The 12,779-nt window shown below is 33.1% G+C and overlaps 1 protein-coding gene across 1 annotated transcript in view; it reads right to left on the bottom strand.

Annotated features, from left to right (window-relative positions):
* Positions 1-12,779, bottom strand: part of LOC135836260 (F-box/LRR-repeat protein 7-like) — a 41,805-nt gene that overhangs the window by 12,899 nt on the left and 16,127 nt on the right. The window contains exons 2-3 of the mRNA XM_065350984.1: positions 4,212-4,609; positions 3,605-4,123 (exon numbers count right to left, since the gene is read on the bottom strand). Coding sequence (XP_065207056.1) covers positions 3,605-4,123; positions 4,212-4,593 — 901 coding nt within the window. The 5' untranslated portion in view covers positions 4,594-4,609. The remainder of the gene's footprint in view (positions 1-3,604; positions 4,124-4,211; positions 4,610-12,779) is intronic.

Raw genomic sequence — 12,779 nt, 5'->3', positions numbered from 1 at the left:
AAGACAAAATGAAACATTTTTTAATCTGTCAATTAGAAATTGTAAAAAATTCGTTCGCGAACGATTCGCTCAATAATTATGAATCATTCAAGAACGGCTGAATCACTTGTGAATCGAATCAAATCATACACAACAAGACAAAACGAAAGATTTTTTAATCTGCAAATTAGAAATTGTGAAAAATTCGTTCGTGAACGATTCGCTCAGCAATAATGAATCATTCGAGAACGACTGAATCACTTGAAAATCAAATCAAAAAATTCTTCAAGTTCAATTCATCAATAAAAAATTAAAAATTTTGAAGAATTCGTTCACGAACGATTTGTTTAGAAATGATGAATCATTTGAGAACGACTGAATCACATGGAAATCACAACAAAAAATTCTTCCATGCGTCAATAAAAATTATGAATAGTTCGTTCGTGAACGATTTCTTCAGAAATAATGAATCATTCGAAAACGATTGCATCACTTATTGGAAATTGAAACAAAAAAACCTTTCAATTCATCAATAAAAATTGCGAATAATTCATTCCCGTTCGCGAACGATTCGTTCAGAAATAATGAATCATTCGAGAACGACTGAATCACTTGTGAATCGAATCAAATCATACACAAACACATCAAGACAAAATGAAACATTCTTCAATCTAGCATTTAAAATTGTAAAGGATTCGTTCGCGAACGATTTGCTCAGAAATTATGAATCATTCAAGAACAACTGAATCACTTGGAAATCAAAACAAACCTCTTTTAAATCTGCCAACGAAAATTATGAATAATTTATTCGCGAACAATAAAATTCGCTCAGTAATAATGAATCGTTCGAGAACGATTGAATCACTTCAAAATCAAAACAAAAATTCTTCAATCCATCATCAAGTAAATGAAAATTGTGAAAAATTTGATCGTGAACGATTTTTCTAGAAATGATGAATCGTTCGAGCTCAATCCGTCAATAAAAATTATGAATAGTTCGTTCGTGAACGATTCCTTCAGAAATAATGAATCATTTCGAGAACGATCGAATCTCTTGGAAATTAAAACAAAAAACTTCTCAATCCGTCAATAAAAAAATTGTGAATAATTCATTCCCGTTCGCGAACGATTCGTTTAGAAACGGATTTGAGAACGATTGAATCACTTGGAGATCAAAACACTGAAATCAAACATCTTTCAATCTATCAGTGAAATTGTGAATAATTCGTTCGCGAACGATTCCTTCAGAAATAATGAATCATTCGAGAACTACTGAATCACTTGGGAATCAAAACAACATTTTTTCCGTTCTATCAATAAAAGTCATGAATAATTCCTTCGCGAACGATTCTCACATGAGAGAAAAATTGTTCATGAACGAAAGAATCATTTTAAAAAAATCAAGTTACACAACAGGGTGTCTAACAGGTCCTACTGGTCCTATTAGTCCTATTAAAGTCCTACTTTTTCTCAAAAGTCCTTTTAGTCCTATTAAAGTCCTACTTTTCAAACAATTTTATCCAAAAGTCCTACTTTTTTTTCAATAAGACTTTTTCAAATTTTCAATTTTTCCTGCTTTTCCAAAATTTTGAAAAAATGTAGAAAAAGACTCATTTGTCAACTTTTTTAGATTTTGAATTACACATTTTTGAAAGCTTTTGCATATTCTTTTCCTGCATAAAAAACGTTTTGTTCAAATTCAAGAAATGTTCAAAGTTTGAATCAGAAAAATAAACCCCTCTCTTCGTGAAAAAACTTTTTATTTTTACTCCTCAAAACATGATAAATTTTTAAAAGCTTTTGGCCTCGCTTCATTCAGGATTGTTTGCTTTTCTTTTCTAAGTTTGATTTTTTTAAAAAAATAATCATTTGGATTTTAAACATTTTGAAACAAAAATAATGAACTTCTTCTATCATATCGTACAAGAAAACATCGTTTTCATACCCTTCAAGATACTAATTTTCGGGATTTTCCCTGGCTTCACTCGGGTTCGTTTGCTTTTCTTTTTTCAATTTCAAATTTTCCAAAAAAAAATCATCATTTAAATTTTAAAATTTTGAAGCAAAATAATAAACTTTTTGTAAGTACGAGTACATAACTCATCACACTAAAAAAGTTGGTTTTATACCTCTTGAAGTACTGATTTTTGATTCGAATTTCAAAATTTTAAAGCAAATAATAATACAAAATATTCACAATCGAAATAGAAAAATTCGAGTTTTTGATTTTAATTGAACGTGATGTGATATTCATCAAATTTTTAAAATTGATGAAGAAAATTAAACGAAAAATTGGAGCAAAACGTTATATTTTTGGCATCTACTTGTTTAAATAAAATCATAAGGTGTTTGAAATCATCAAAAAAGCAAACCTTCTTTTTTTTACAAAATTTGGCTAAAAACTTGAATGTAAATTTTGACCCCCCCCCCCCAATAAAAAATTCCGTAAGTGCTCGAAAAATGACCTGTTGAAAGTCCTGCTAAAAGTCCTACTTAAGTCCTACTTTTTCATATTGAAATTTTGTTAGACACCCTGCACAAGGATGACATGACGAAAAAAACATTCTCTAATCTATCGATAAAAATTATGAATAATTCGTTCGTGAACGATTCTTTCAGAAGTTGTGAATCATTCGAGAACGACTGAATCGTTTGAAAATCAAATCACCAGCACGACAAGACAGAAGGAAACATTCGTTACTCCATCAATAATGAAAAAAAATGAATATTTCGTTCGCGAACGATCTGCTCAGGAGAGAGAAGTCGTTCGTGAACGAAAGAATCACTGAAAAACAAGACGTGAGGTAAAGATTTAGTGACGAATTTGACGAGCTTTAATTTAATGATTAAAAACTCAACTGGACTCGATTCGTTCGCGAACGATTTGTTCGGAGTCAGAATCGGCAAGTCAATCGAGAACAAGTAACAACTCATGAATCACTTGAAAATGAAATCACATGATTCATGACAAGACAAAAAGGAAACATTCTTTACACCATTAATAATAACAATAATGAATATTTCGTTCGCGAACGATTCGCTCAGTCAGGAGAGAAAAATCGTTCGTGAACGAAAGAATCACTGAAAAATCAAGCGAGGTAGAGATGACTGACAAGCTGCGATTTCACGATTGAAAACTAGACTCAATTCGTTCGCGAACGATTTGCTCTGAGTCAGAATCGACACATCAATCGAGAACGACTGAATCACTACTACTACTACATCAAATTCGGTGAAAAGGACGTGGCAGAATTTAATTTTTTTCCCAATTTCGTCAACGAGAATAATTGAAGATGATTAGTTTGTGAATGATTCAACGCAGCGGTGAAAAAAATCTTTTGCAGATGAATGAATCACAGATTGATTTTAGATGAAGATGCCATGACCAAATTCAATTTTGAATCCTTCATTTGTGCCATAAAATAAATTGAGCATCCCAAAGTAATCGTTGAAATAGGAAATGAATCTCACAAGTGAGTCGTGAGTTGACAAAGAATCAATAGAATCAGTAGCTCAATTTGGCAGAAAAGTACGTCCAAGGCAAAGTCCAATATCCCACAATTCGTAAACAAAATCATACACAACCCAACCAATAAATTTTCATCTCATATAGATAAACACTTACCAGTTAGATCAAGCCTTTGTATGCAAGGACACCTCGTCACCAGCTCGGAAATCGAAGAATCAGTCAACGTGGGACAATTTTGCAACTGCACATGAGTCAATTCGGGACACCTTCGAGACAACGATGTTAATCCTTTATCGGTGATCTTAGCTCCATCATAAATAAACAACTGTTTGACTCCAGGACAACTGCCATTCTGGCCCTGTCCACACAGCCTTCGTAGAATGCTCTTGATCGCCTTATCGGCGCAGATTCGTTCACCATGTAAAGTGATCGTACTCCACAGAGACGGATCCCAAGCTAGATTATACCATCGGCGACAGACTCTGGACGATGAGCACAGTTCATTAGTGCCAAGCCAGCTGAATATGTGTAAAATAACGTCGTCTGGTAACCGATCGAAGTAGCTGTATTTGGACGATGGTGATCTTTTGGTATACTTGCTGGTGGCTACTACCGGTGTCGTAATGGGCATTGGCCATGCTGCCGGATTCACTGCTGGCATCAAAGTATGGTAGCCTGAAACAAGAGCATAATTGTTATTAATTTCATCCTCCTCCATGAGGTGTATCTGGATACTTTCAGTGATCTGACGATGCGAACATACCTTGATCCAAATACGGCGACCCGCGATCCTGCACAGATGTCAACGTCGTTCGAAAGAAATCATCTTTTTCACCACCACCTGAGTCGTCGTCAGCGGCATAAAACACGGTGGTCGGCTGCTGATGCTGATTATACGACGACGGCGGATCCGCATACCGCAAAGAATACGTGTTCCGGTTAGCGCAACATATATAATCCGACTGCGGCGGCGGCGGCGTTGATTTGTAATCCAATGATTCGGACGAGGTCGATTTAAACCTGCGGTTCGCTATCGGACTGCTACCGTATGGTAATCGTACGTTGGACGGCGACAAACGACCTAATTTAGCCAACGGGCAAACCACTGGAGAGGGAGCGCTGCCCGATGAAGACATATCTGTCATCGTTTCCTAGCCATTTCTGCAAACACACCGCAAACAAAACAACCCATGAATACAATGAACTGCAAGAAAAAGTTTATCAATACGAGAGACTAATAATAAAGATGCGGATATTCAGCATTTTGTTACAGATCAAAGGCGTAGGTATTTGCTTGAGAAGATGTTGAGAGAGGTTATTGCGCTTGTGATTGGGCAAAAGGTCTCAAAAATTGAGGAATTGGAATAGAACTCTGAAATGGTGATGGAAAAGTTGGACTTGCTGACAATTTTGGCAAAACACAGGACTTTTCTATGGCAATTTAAACAAAAAACTCTATTTTTTGACAATTTGGCAAAAATGGGATCTGTTTGGCAATTTTTGCCCAAAAAAAGAACTTTTAATAGCCAATTATCAAAGAAACAGGAACTCTGTAGAGCTTTTGGCAAAAAAACAGAAATTTCTTAGGTATTTTTGACCAGATGACAATTTTGGTGGAAAGCATGACTTTCTTGGCAATTCAAGCAAAAAACAGCGAATTTTTTGGCATTTTTGTGCCAAATGAGACATTTGGTTAGGTAATTTTGACGACAAAAAACCGTACTTTTTATTTCAAAAAATTTCTGAAAAAAATCAGGATTCATTTGGTATTTTGAAAAAAAAAACGATTAAGGCAAAAATCAGTACTTTTGGATGTTTTTGCAAAAAACTGGAGTTTCTCAATATTATTAAGTAGTTGAATTACAAACATCATCGATCAGGTGAAGTTAAAAAAAAACCAGCTAATAAATCAATTTCAAGGTTCGATTAATCGATTATCGATCATGATCGATTATTCATCTAGATGTCTATTTAGACGGTGAAATCGATCATTCAAAAACAAAAAATTCATAAATCGATTTCAAGGTTCGATTAATCGATTATCGATCATGATCGATTTTTGATCAAGAGGTTAATTTGGACGTTGAAATTGATTTTTAAATTTTAGAGTAATTGATCATTTAAAATCAAAAAAATTCATAAATCGATTTCAAGGTTTGATCAATCGATTATCGATCAACGATCATGATCGATTATTCATCTAGATGTCTATTTAGACGTTGAAATCGATCATTCAAAAACAAAAAATTCATAAATCGATTTCAAGGTTCGATTAATCGATTATCGATCATGATCGATTTTTGATCAAGAGGTTAATTTGGACGTTGAAATTGATTTTTAAATTTTAGAGTAATTGATCATTTAAAATCAAAAAAATTCATAAATCGATTTCAAGGTTTGATCAATCGATTATCGATCAACGATCATGATCGATTATTCATCTAGATGTCTATTTAGACGTTGAAATCGATTTTCAAATTCGAGCGTAATCGATCATTTAAAATCGAAAAATCATAAATTATCGATCATGTTCGATTTCTGATCCGGAGGTCTATTCAAAGTCTCAGACGTTGAAATCGATTTTCAAATTCGAGCGTAATCGATCATTTAAAATCGAAAAAAGTCATATATCGATTATCGATCATGTTTGATTTTTTTATCCGGAGGTCTATTCAGAGTCTCAGACGTTGAAATCGATTTTCAAATTCGAGCGTAATCGATCAATGAAAATCGAAAAAAAATCATATATCGATTGATTCGATTATCGATCATGTTTGATTTTTAAACCGGAGGTCTATTCAGAGTCTCAGACGTAGAAATCAATTTTTATAAATTCGAGCGTGATCGATCATTTAACACGAAAAAAATTCATAAATCGATTTCAAGGTACGATTAATCGATTATCGATCATGATCGATTTTTGATCTAGAGGTCTATTTTTAGACGTTGAAATCGATTTTTAAATTCGAGCGTTGTCGATCATTTGAAATGAAAAAATTCATAAATCGATGTCGAAATTCGATTAATCGATTATCGATCATGATCGATTTTTGATTGCTTTTTTGTCAAAATTGACCATTTTTTGCAATTTAAACTTTTTTTTCAATTATAGCAAAAAATGAAATTTTTTTAGAAATTTTGACAAAATGGGACTATTTGACAATCTTGACAATAAAAACAGGCATTTAAAAAAAAAAAAATGTTGTCAAAAAATGTGATTTTTTTCCACAATTTCACAAAAAAAAGGACTTTTTGACAATTTAGACATGAAAAGAACTTATTGACAATCATATTTTAGCAAAGTGTACTTTTTGCAACAAAATCAGGACTTTTGATTTGAACTACCTATTTTGATACAAATTGGGACTTTTTTACAATTTTGGCGAAAAAACAAGACTTTTTGCGATAAAACTTGAGAATTTTGGCAATTTTGACTACAATTTCAATTTTTCACAATTTTGGCAAGAAATGAGATTTTTTAAAAATGTTGGCAAAAATGGGATTTTTTGTGAATTTTGAGAAAAAAAGTCACTTTTATAGACAATTTTTTTGTCACTAAATTCAGTTGTTTGACAATTTCACAAATTTTTGACCATTTTGGCAAAAATCGTCTATTTTTTATTTTTTGGCAGATGAAACTTGAGAATCTTGGCAATTTTGACTACAATTTTAATTTTTCACAATTTTGGCAAGAAATGAGATTTTTTTAAAATTTTGGCAAAAATGGGATTTTTTCTGGATTTTGAGAAAAAAAGTCACTTTTATAGACAATTTTTTTGTCACTAAATTCAGTTGTTTGACAATTTCACAAATTTTTGACCATTTTGGCAAAAATCGTCTATTTTTTATTTTTTGGCAGATGAAACTTGAGAATTTTGGCAATTTTGACTACAATTTTAATTTTTCACAACTTTGACAAGAAATGAGATTATTTAAAAATGTTGGCAAAAATGGGATTTTTTGTGAATTTTGAGAAAAAAAGTCACTTTTATAGACAATTTTTTTGTCACTAAATTCAGTTGTTTGACAATTTATACAAATTTTTGACCATTTTAGCAAAAATCATCTATTTTTTATTGTTTGGCAGATAAAACTTGAGAATTTTGGCAATTTTGACTACAATTTTAATTTTTCACAATTTTGGCAAGAAATGGGATTTTTTTTAAATGTTGGCATAAATGGAATTTTTTGTGAATTTTGAGAAAAAAAGTCACTTTTATAGACAATTTTTTTGTCACTAAATTCAGTTGTTTGACAATTTATACAAATTTTTGACCATTTTAGCAAAAATCATCTATTTTTTATTGTTTGGCAGATAAAACTTGAGAATTTTGGCAATTTTGACTACAATTTTAATTTTTCACAATTTTGGCAAGAAATGGGATTTTTTTTAAATGTTGGCATAAATGGAATTTTTTGTGAATTTTGAGAAAAAAAGTCACTTTTATAGACAATTTTTTTGTCACTAAATTCAGTTGTTTGACAATTATACAAATTTTTGACCATTTTCGCAAAAATCGTCTATTTTTTATTTTTTGGCAGTTTTGGCAAAAGATAGAAATTTTTTGACCAAAAATGAAAATTTCTGAAAGTCTTTACAAAAATTAGGACCTTGGATAGTTTTGCAAAAAAAACAAATTGACTTGGCATTAGGTTAGGCATTTGTAAAAATTGACACTGTTTGATAATTTTGCCAAAAATGAGAATTTATGGCAGTTCTGACAAAAAAATAGGACTTTTCTGACAGCCGATGCAAAAACCAATGCATTTTCGGTGTTTTGACCAAAAAAAAAAGAAAAAAAGAAAGGAATTTTTGGCAAATACAAAAATACTTTATGTAATTAGGACTTCTTTATTACAATTCTGGTAAAAAATTCGACTTTTGAACAATTCCTGCAGAAATGAGACGCCCCGGCAATTTTGGCAGAAATGGGATTTTTGGTCAATTTTGACAAAAATCATGACCCATCTGGAAATTGGTGAGAAAATTTTGACAATTCTAACAAAAAGTCAACTTTTTGACAACTATGATGGCGAAAATGTCATTTCGACACAATTGTAGAAAAAACTCAAAACTTTTTGACAATTTTACCAGAAAATGAGATTTTTCAACAATTTTTAGCAAAAAATCTGGAATTTTAACACTACGAAAGTTCAAAAAGTAGCTGGGAGCTTCGAAACGACTCACAAGTACCTTTTTTCCATACATGAAGGCACTTGCTTCTCAAATTCTGTGGAAATTTCTCAAAATGCTCGACCTGTCACAATCGAATTTCAGCATATCTTGGTCGATTTGGAGCCTCTAGCGAAATTTTGATCTTCTTTATTTGTAGCTAATTCAGCTCCCAAACACGTCAAAATTCATCGAGACAGCTGCAATTTTCGTTTCTATCTACCCATCAAGTGGCTAACTCAACAATCAGCTGTTTCGGTTTAACTTCTATGTAGAGACCACAACTCGTGGCTCCCACCTCTTTAATGTTACATTCTGTTTTATTGCTTTAAAATTTCCTCGATAAGACTAAATTTCTTCAACTCGAAGATCCGCGTTGCACACACCGAAGAAGGCCCGAAGGGACAAATTGTCTCGCCCAGCTCCTCCCTCGATCAGTTTATCTTTCATCTTCTCTCGCCCTCTCCCATCTGCAGCATTCTGCAGTCATGCGATACAGAAATAAAAAAATTCAATATACCTACGAATTTCACAACGATGGTTGGATATGGATAACTGAAAACAAAGTTCATTGATGGCTGTCGGTTAACTCGCAGCATCATCGAGGATAGGATTTTTTTTTCCATCGTAGATAATATTAAAAGAAACGATCTAGCAGGTAAATGGCAGGTAAGGTAACGAAGAGGAATAAGTGCGCGCGAGTAGCGATGCGATGCCGATGCCGGCGGTATTATTTATGATTTTTCTATCCGGCTGTCTTTCTTTTTTCCATAGCTCGGGCCGCGTCTTCGCATGTTTTCAATAATTCACTCGGACGATAAATATTGTGTATTACACAGGTATGGAATTTTAAAAGGCGGAGAGAAGATTTTATTCGGTCGATAAAGTACACATTGAAAACCGTATATATACCTACGAGTACGTATACAGTATACGCAGCTCGGGTAAATAAAAAAAGAAGAAAAAAAATCACATATAGAGAACCGGGTACATACTCGAGTAAACGAAGAGACAACTATGGAGGCAAAAAATACGCTAGAAAGAGATGCTGACAAAGACGACGAGGGGAGAAAAAAACTAAACCCGTAAATCAACGTTACTAACGTCGTCATTATTAGCCGCTGGTATAATTATAAAATGTTGAACCCAATCAACAATCTGTACAGCTCTGCTACCGTTAACCCGCGCGCCAGTTTCTCTATTCGGCGGCAGCTGCTGCTCCGCGCCCGCGCCGCGCCGCTCTCTTATAGTTTTTACTTCTCAATACATATAGCTTATTAGTCGTCTGTAATTAACGACACAGCTTCCGTAGCGCTGGATTTAATTAATTACCTTTATACCCTTCGTTGATTCCTCGTCTCTATAACGTGAGATGTGAGAGCAACAGGCAGGAGGAACCTGAAGAGAGGTGATAAGTTGGACGTGGCCGAAGAAGCAAATATTTGAAGATTATCTTCGTCGAGTGTCGCGTAGTAGCGAAGAAACACTCTTAAAAGTATTTGTAAATTTAGTCCATGTCCCGTTAAGTACCATAGTCGATTTAATGGAATCGAGATTTAGGATTTTTTTTTCTCAATATGTTGAAAAATACGTAGATAAGGCGACCACATCGATTCCGAATAATGAAGATATCAAGTAGAAAGCTTTCCACGTGGGTTCTCGAATTTTAATCCATTTTCGTGCTCGTGATAGGTGGTAATTTCGATAAGCATGCTTCGAATGCGTTCTAGCTGAGCATCCAGGTTTTTTTTCCCAACAGCGAATTAACAGTTGCATATGCATGGGAATTGGAATTGCTCGTAGATGTAGGTAGAGAGAGGTACAGTATGTCTAAAAAATCTAGATGCTCGAGTGTCCCCGTTTTTGAATCAATCAAATGCACCAAGAGTCGATGAAATTGCAACACGAGAAAGATCTGCCAAATTAGCTGAAAATTTAATGCAATTTACTGCTGAAATATTAGCGAACTTCAATAATTTTCTATAAGCAGTTTGAATTGAGCAATTTTTCACCAAGTATACCTAATCCAGCAGAAAAATATTAATTTCTGACAATGTTGACCAAAAAACACGATTTTTCTGGCAATTTTGGCAAAAACATGACTTTTTAAAAATAATATTGGCAGAAAACTACACTTTTTTGGCACTTCTGTCAAAACACACGACTTTTTAAAATAAAAATCGAGGCTTTTGACAATTTTGAGAAAAATGAAGCCTTTTTTGCCATTTTAACTAAAAACCAAACTTTCTGACAATGTTGACCAAAAAACAGAACCTTTCTGGAATTTTGGCAAAAACAGAACTTTTTTAAAAACAATTATGGGAGAAAACTTTTGCAAAAACATTCAAAAAGGGTGATATTAGTCTTAATTTTATTACAAGTCATTTTTTCCCAAAATGCCAAATAGGTCCCATTGTTTTGCCAAAAATGCTAAACGATCTCGTACTTTGTCACAATTATCAAAAAAGTTCTGTTTTTGACAAAAATGCCAAAAAGTCATGATTTTTTTGCTCATACCAAAAAATTTCTGAATTTTGCCAAAATTTGACAAAGAAAGTACTGATTTTCGGACAGAATTGTCAAAAGTCCCAACTTTTGACGAAGTACCAAAGCTTTGATTTTTTTGCAACATGCTCTAAGAAATTCGGTTTCTTTCAAAATTTCCAAATAAAAGTCATGTTTTTTTTTTCAAAATTGTTAACAAGATCCCATTTTTGCCAAAATTGTCAAAAAATCTCATTTTTACCAAAAATTGTCAAAAAGTTCCAATTTTTGCCGAAAATCCTCAAGAAATTTCTGTTTTTTGCCAAGTCATTCAAAAACTCCTATTTTTTTCTTCAAAGTTGTCCAATTAAATCCTTTTTTTTTGGCAAATTGGCTTGAAATGTCCTGGTTTTTGTTTCCAGTTAAAAAGATCTTGTGTTTTAGTAAAAATGCCAAAAAAAACCAGTTTCTTTCTTGAATTTTGCCAAAAAGTCATGATTTTTTTGCTCACACCAAAAAATTCCTGAATTTTGCCAAAATTTGACAAATTTTTGCCGAAAATCCTCAAGAAATTTCTGTTTTTTGCTAAGTCATTCAAAAACTCCTATTTTTTTCTTCAAAGTTGTCCAATTAAATCCTTTTTTTTTGGCAAATTGGCTTGAAATGTCCTGGTTTTTGTTTCCAGTTAAAAAGATCTTGTGTTTTGGTAAAAATGCCAAAAAAAAACAGTTTCTTTCTTGAATTTTAGTCTAGTCAGAAAAACGGACATAAGACAATTTTCTCGACTTTATGATTATGTAACATATTTTGACAAAATCGGGAATTTTTAAATGGCTGAAGAAATGTCAATACTTTTTGAATGGTTTCGCAAAAAGTTAAACATCTCAATTCTCATTTCCGCCAAAATTGTCAAAAATTCCTAATTTTTACCAAAAATGCCAAGAAATTTATGTTTTTTGTTAAATCATTCGAAAACACGTCTTGTTTTTTCTTCAAAGCTACTAATAAATCGAAAGAGCACGCAAAAATTTATCGCCAGCCAAAATTTCAAGTGCTAACGTGTATTTTTCGATTTTTGGCGAATTTTTAAAAATCAAAATTAGGACAAAAAGGAGAAAAAAATCAAAATTTTACCAAATTGAGCTAGAAAGCTCAAAATTGGGATATATCCTATTTTCGACCAGCCAAATCGATTAGAAATGGTTTCAAACCATTTTGAGCAGTTTTGGAGCCTCCAGCAGATTTTTGAAACTTGAAATTTCCACAAAATTTCATCAAATGAAGTTGTTAATCCAAAAGTCACGCTGCAATCCGACTTAAACATGGTATTAAGTCGACTGCTAGGAGGTTTGAGTCATTTAGGAGCCACCATCAACTTTTTGAAAATTCATGGAGCCTCCAGTAGAGTTTGAAACTTAGAACTTCGGCAAAATTTCATCAAATGCAGTTGGAAAGCAAAAATTCATTTTGCAAACTAATTTCAATAAGCTATGAGGTCGACCACAGGTAAATTCCAAGTCGTTTTGGAGCCTCCAGCGACTTTTCGGTAATCACTGGATTCTCCAGTAAATTTTTGAAACTTGAAATTTAATGGAGTTGAAAAGCCGAAAGTTAATTCGGATAGATTTTGCGGCATTTTTTGAAAAACAAAAGTTTCTCAAAATCTGCTGGAGG

Source organism: Planococcus citri, chromosome 1 (genome assembly GCF_950023065.1).
Source record: "Planococcus citri chromosome 1, ihPlaCitr1.1, whole genome shotgun sequence".
Taxonomy (NCBI): domain Eukaryota; kingdom Metazoa; phylum Arthropoda; class Insecta; order Hemiptera; family Pseudococcidae; genus Planococcus; species Planococcus citri.
This window is presented reverse-complemented; position numbering and strand designations above follow the sequence as displayed.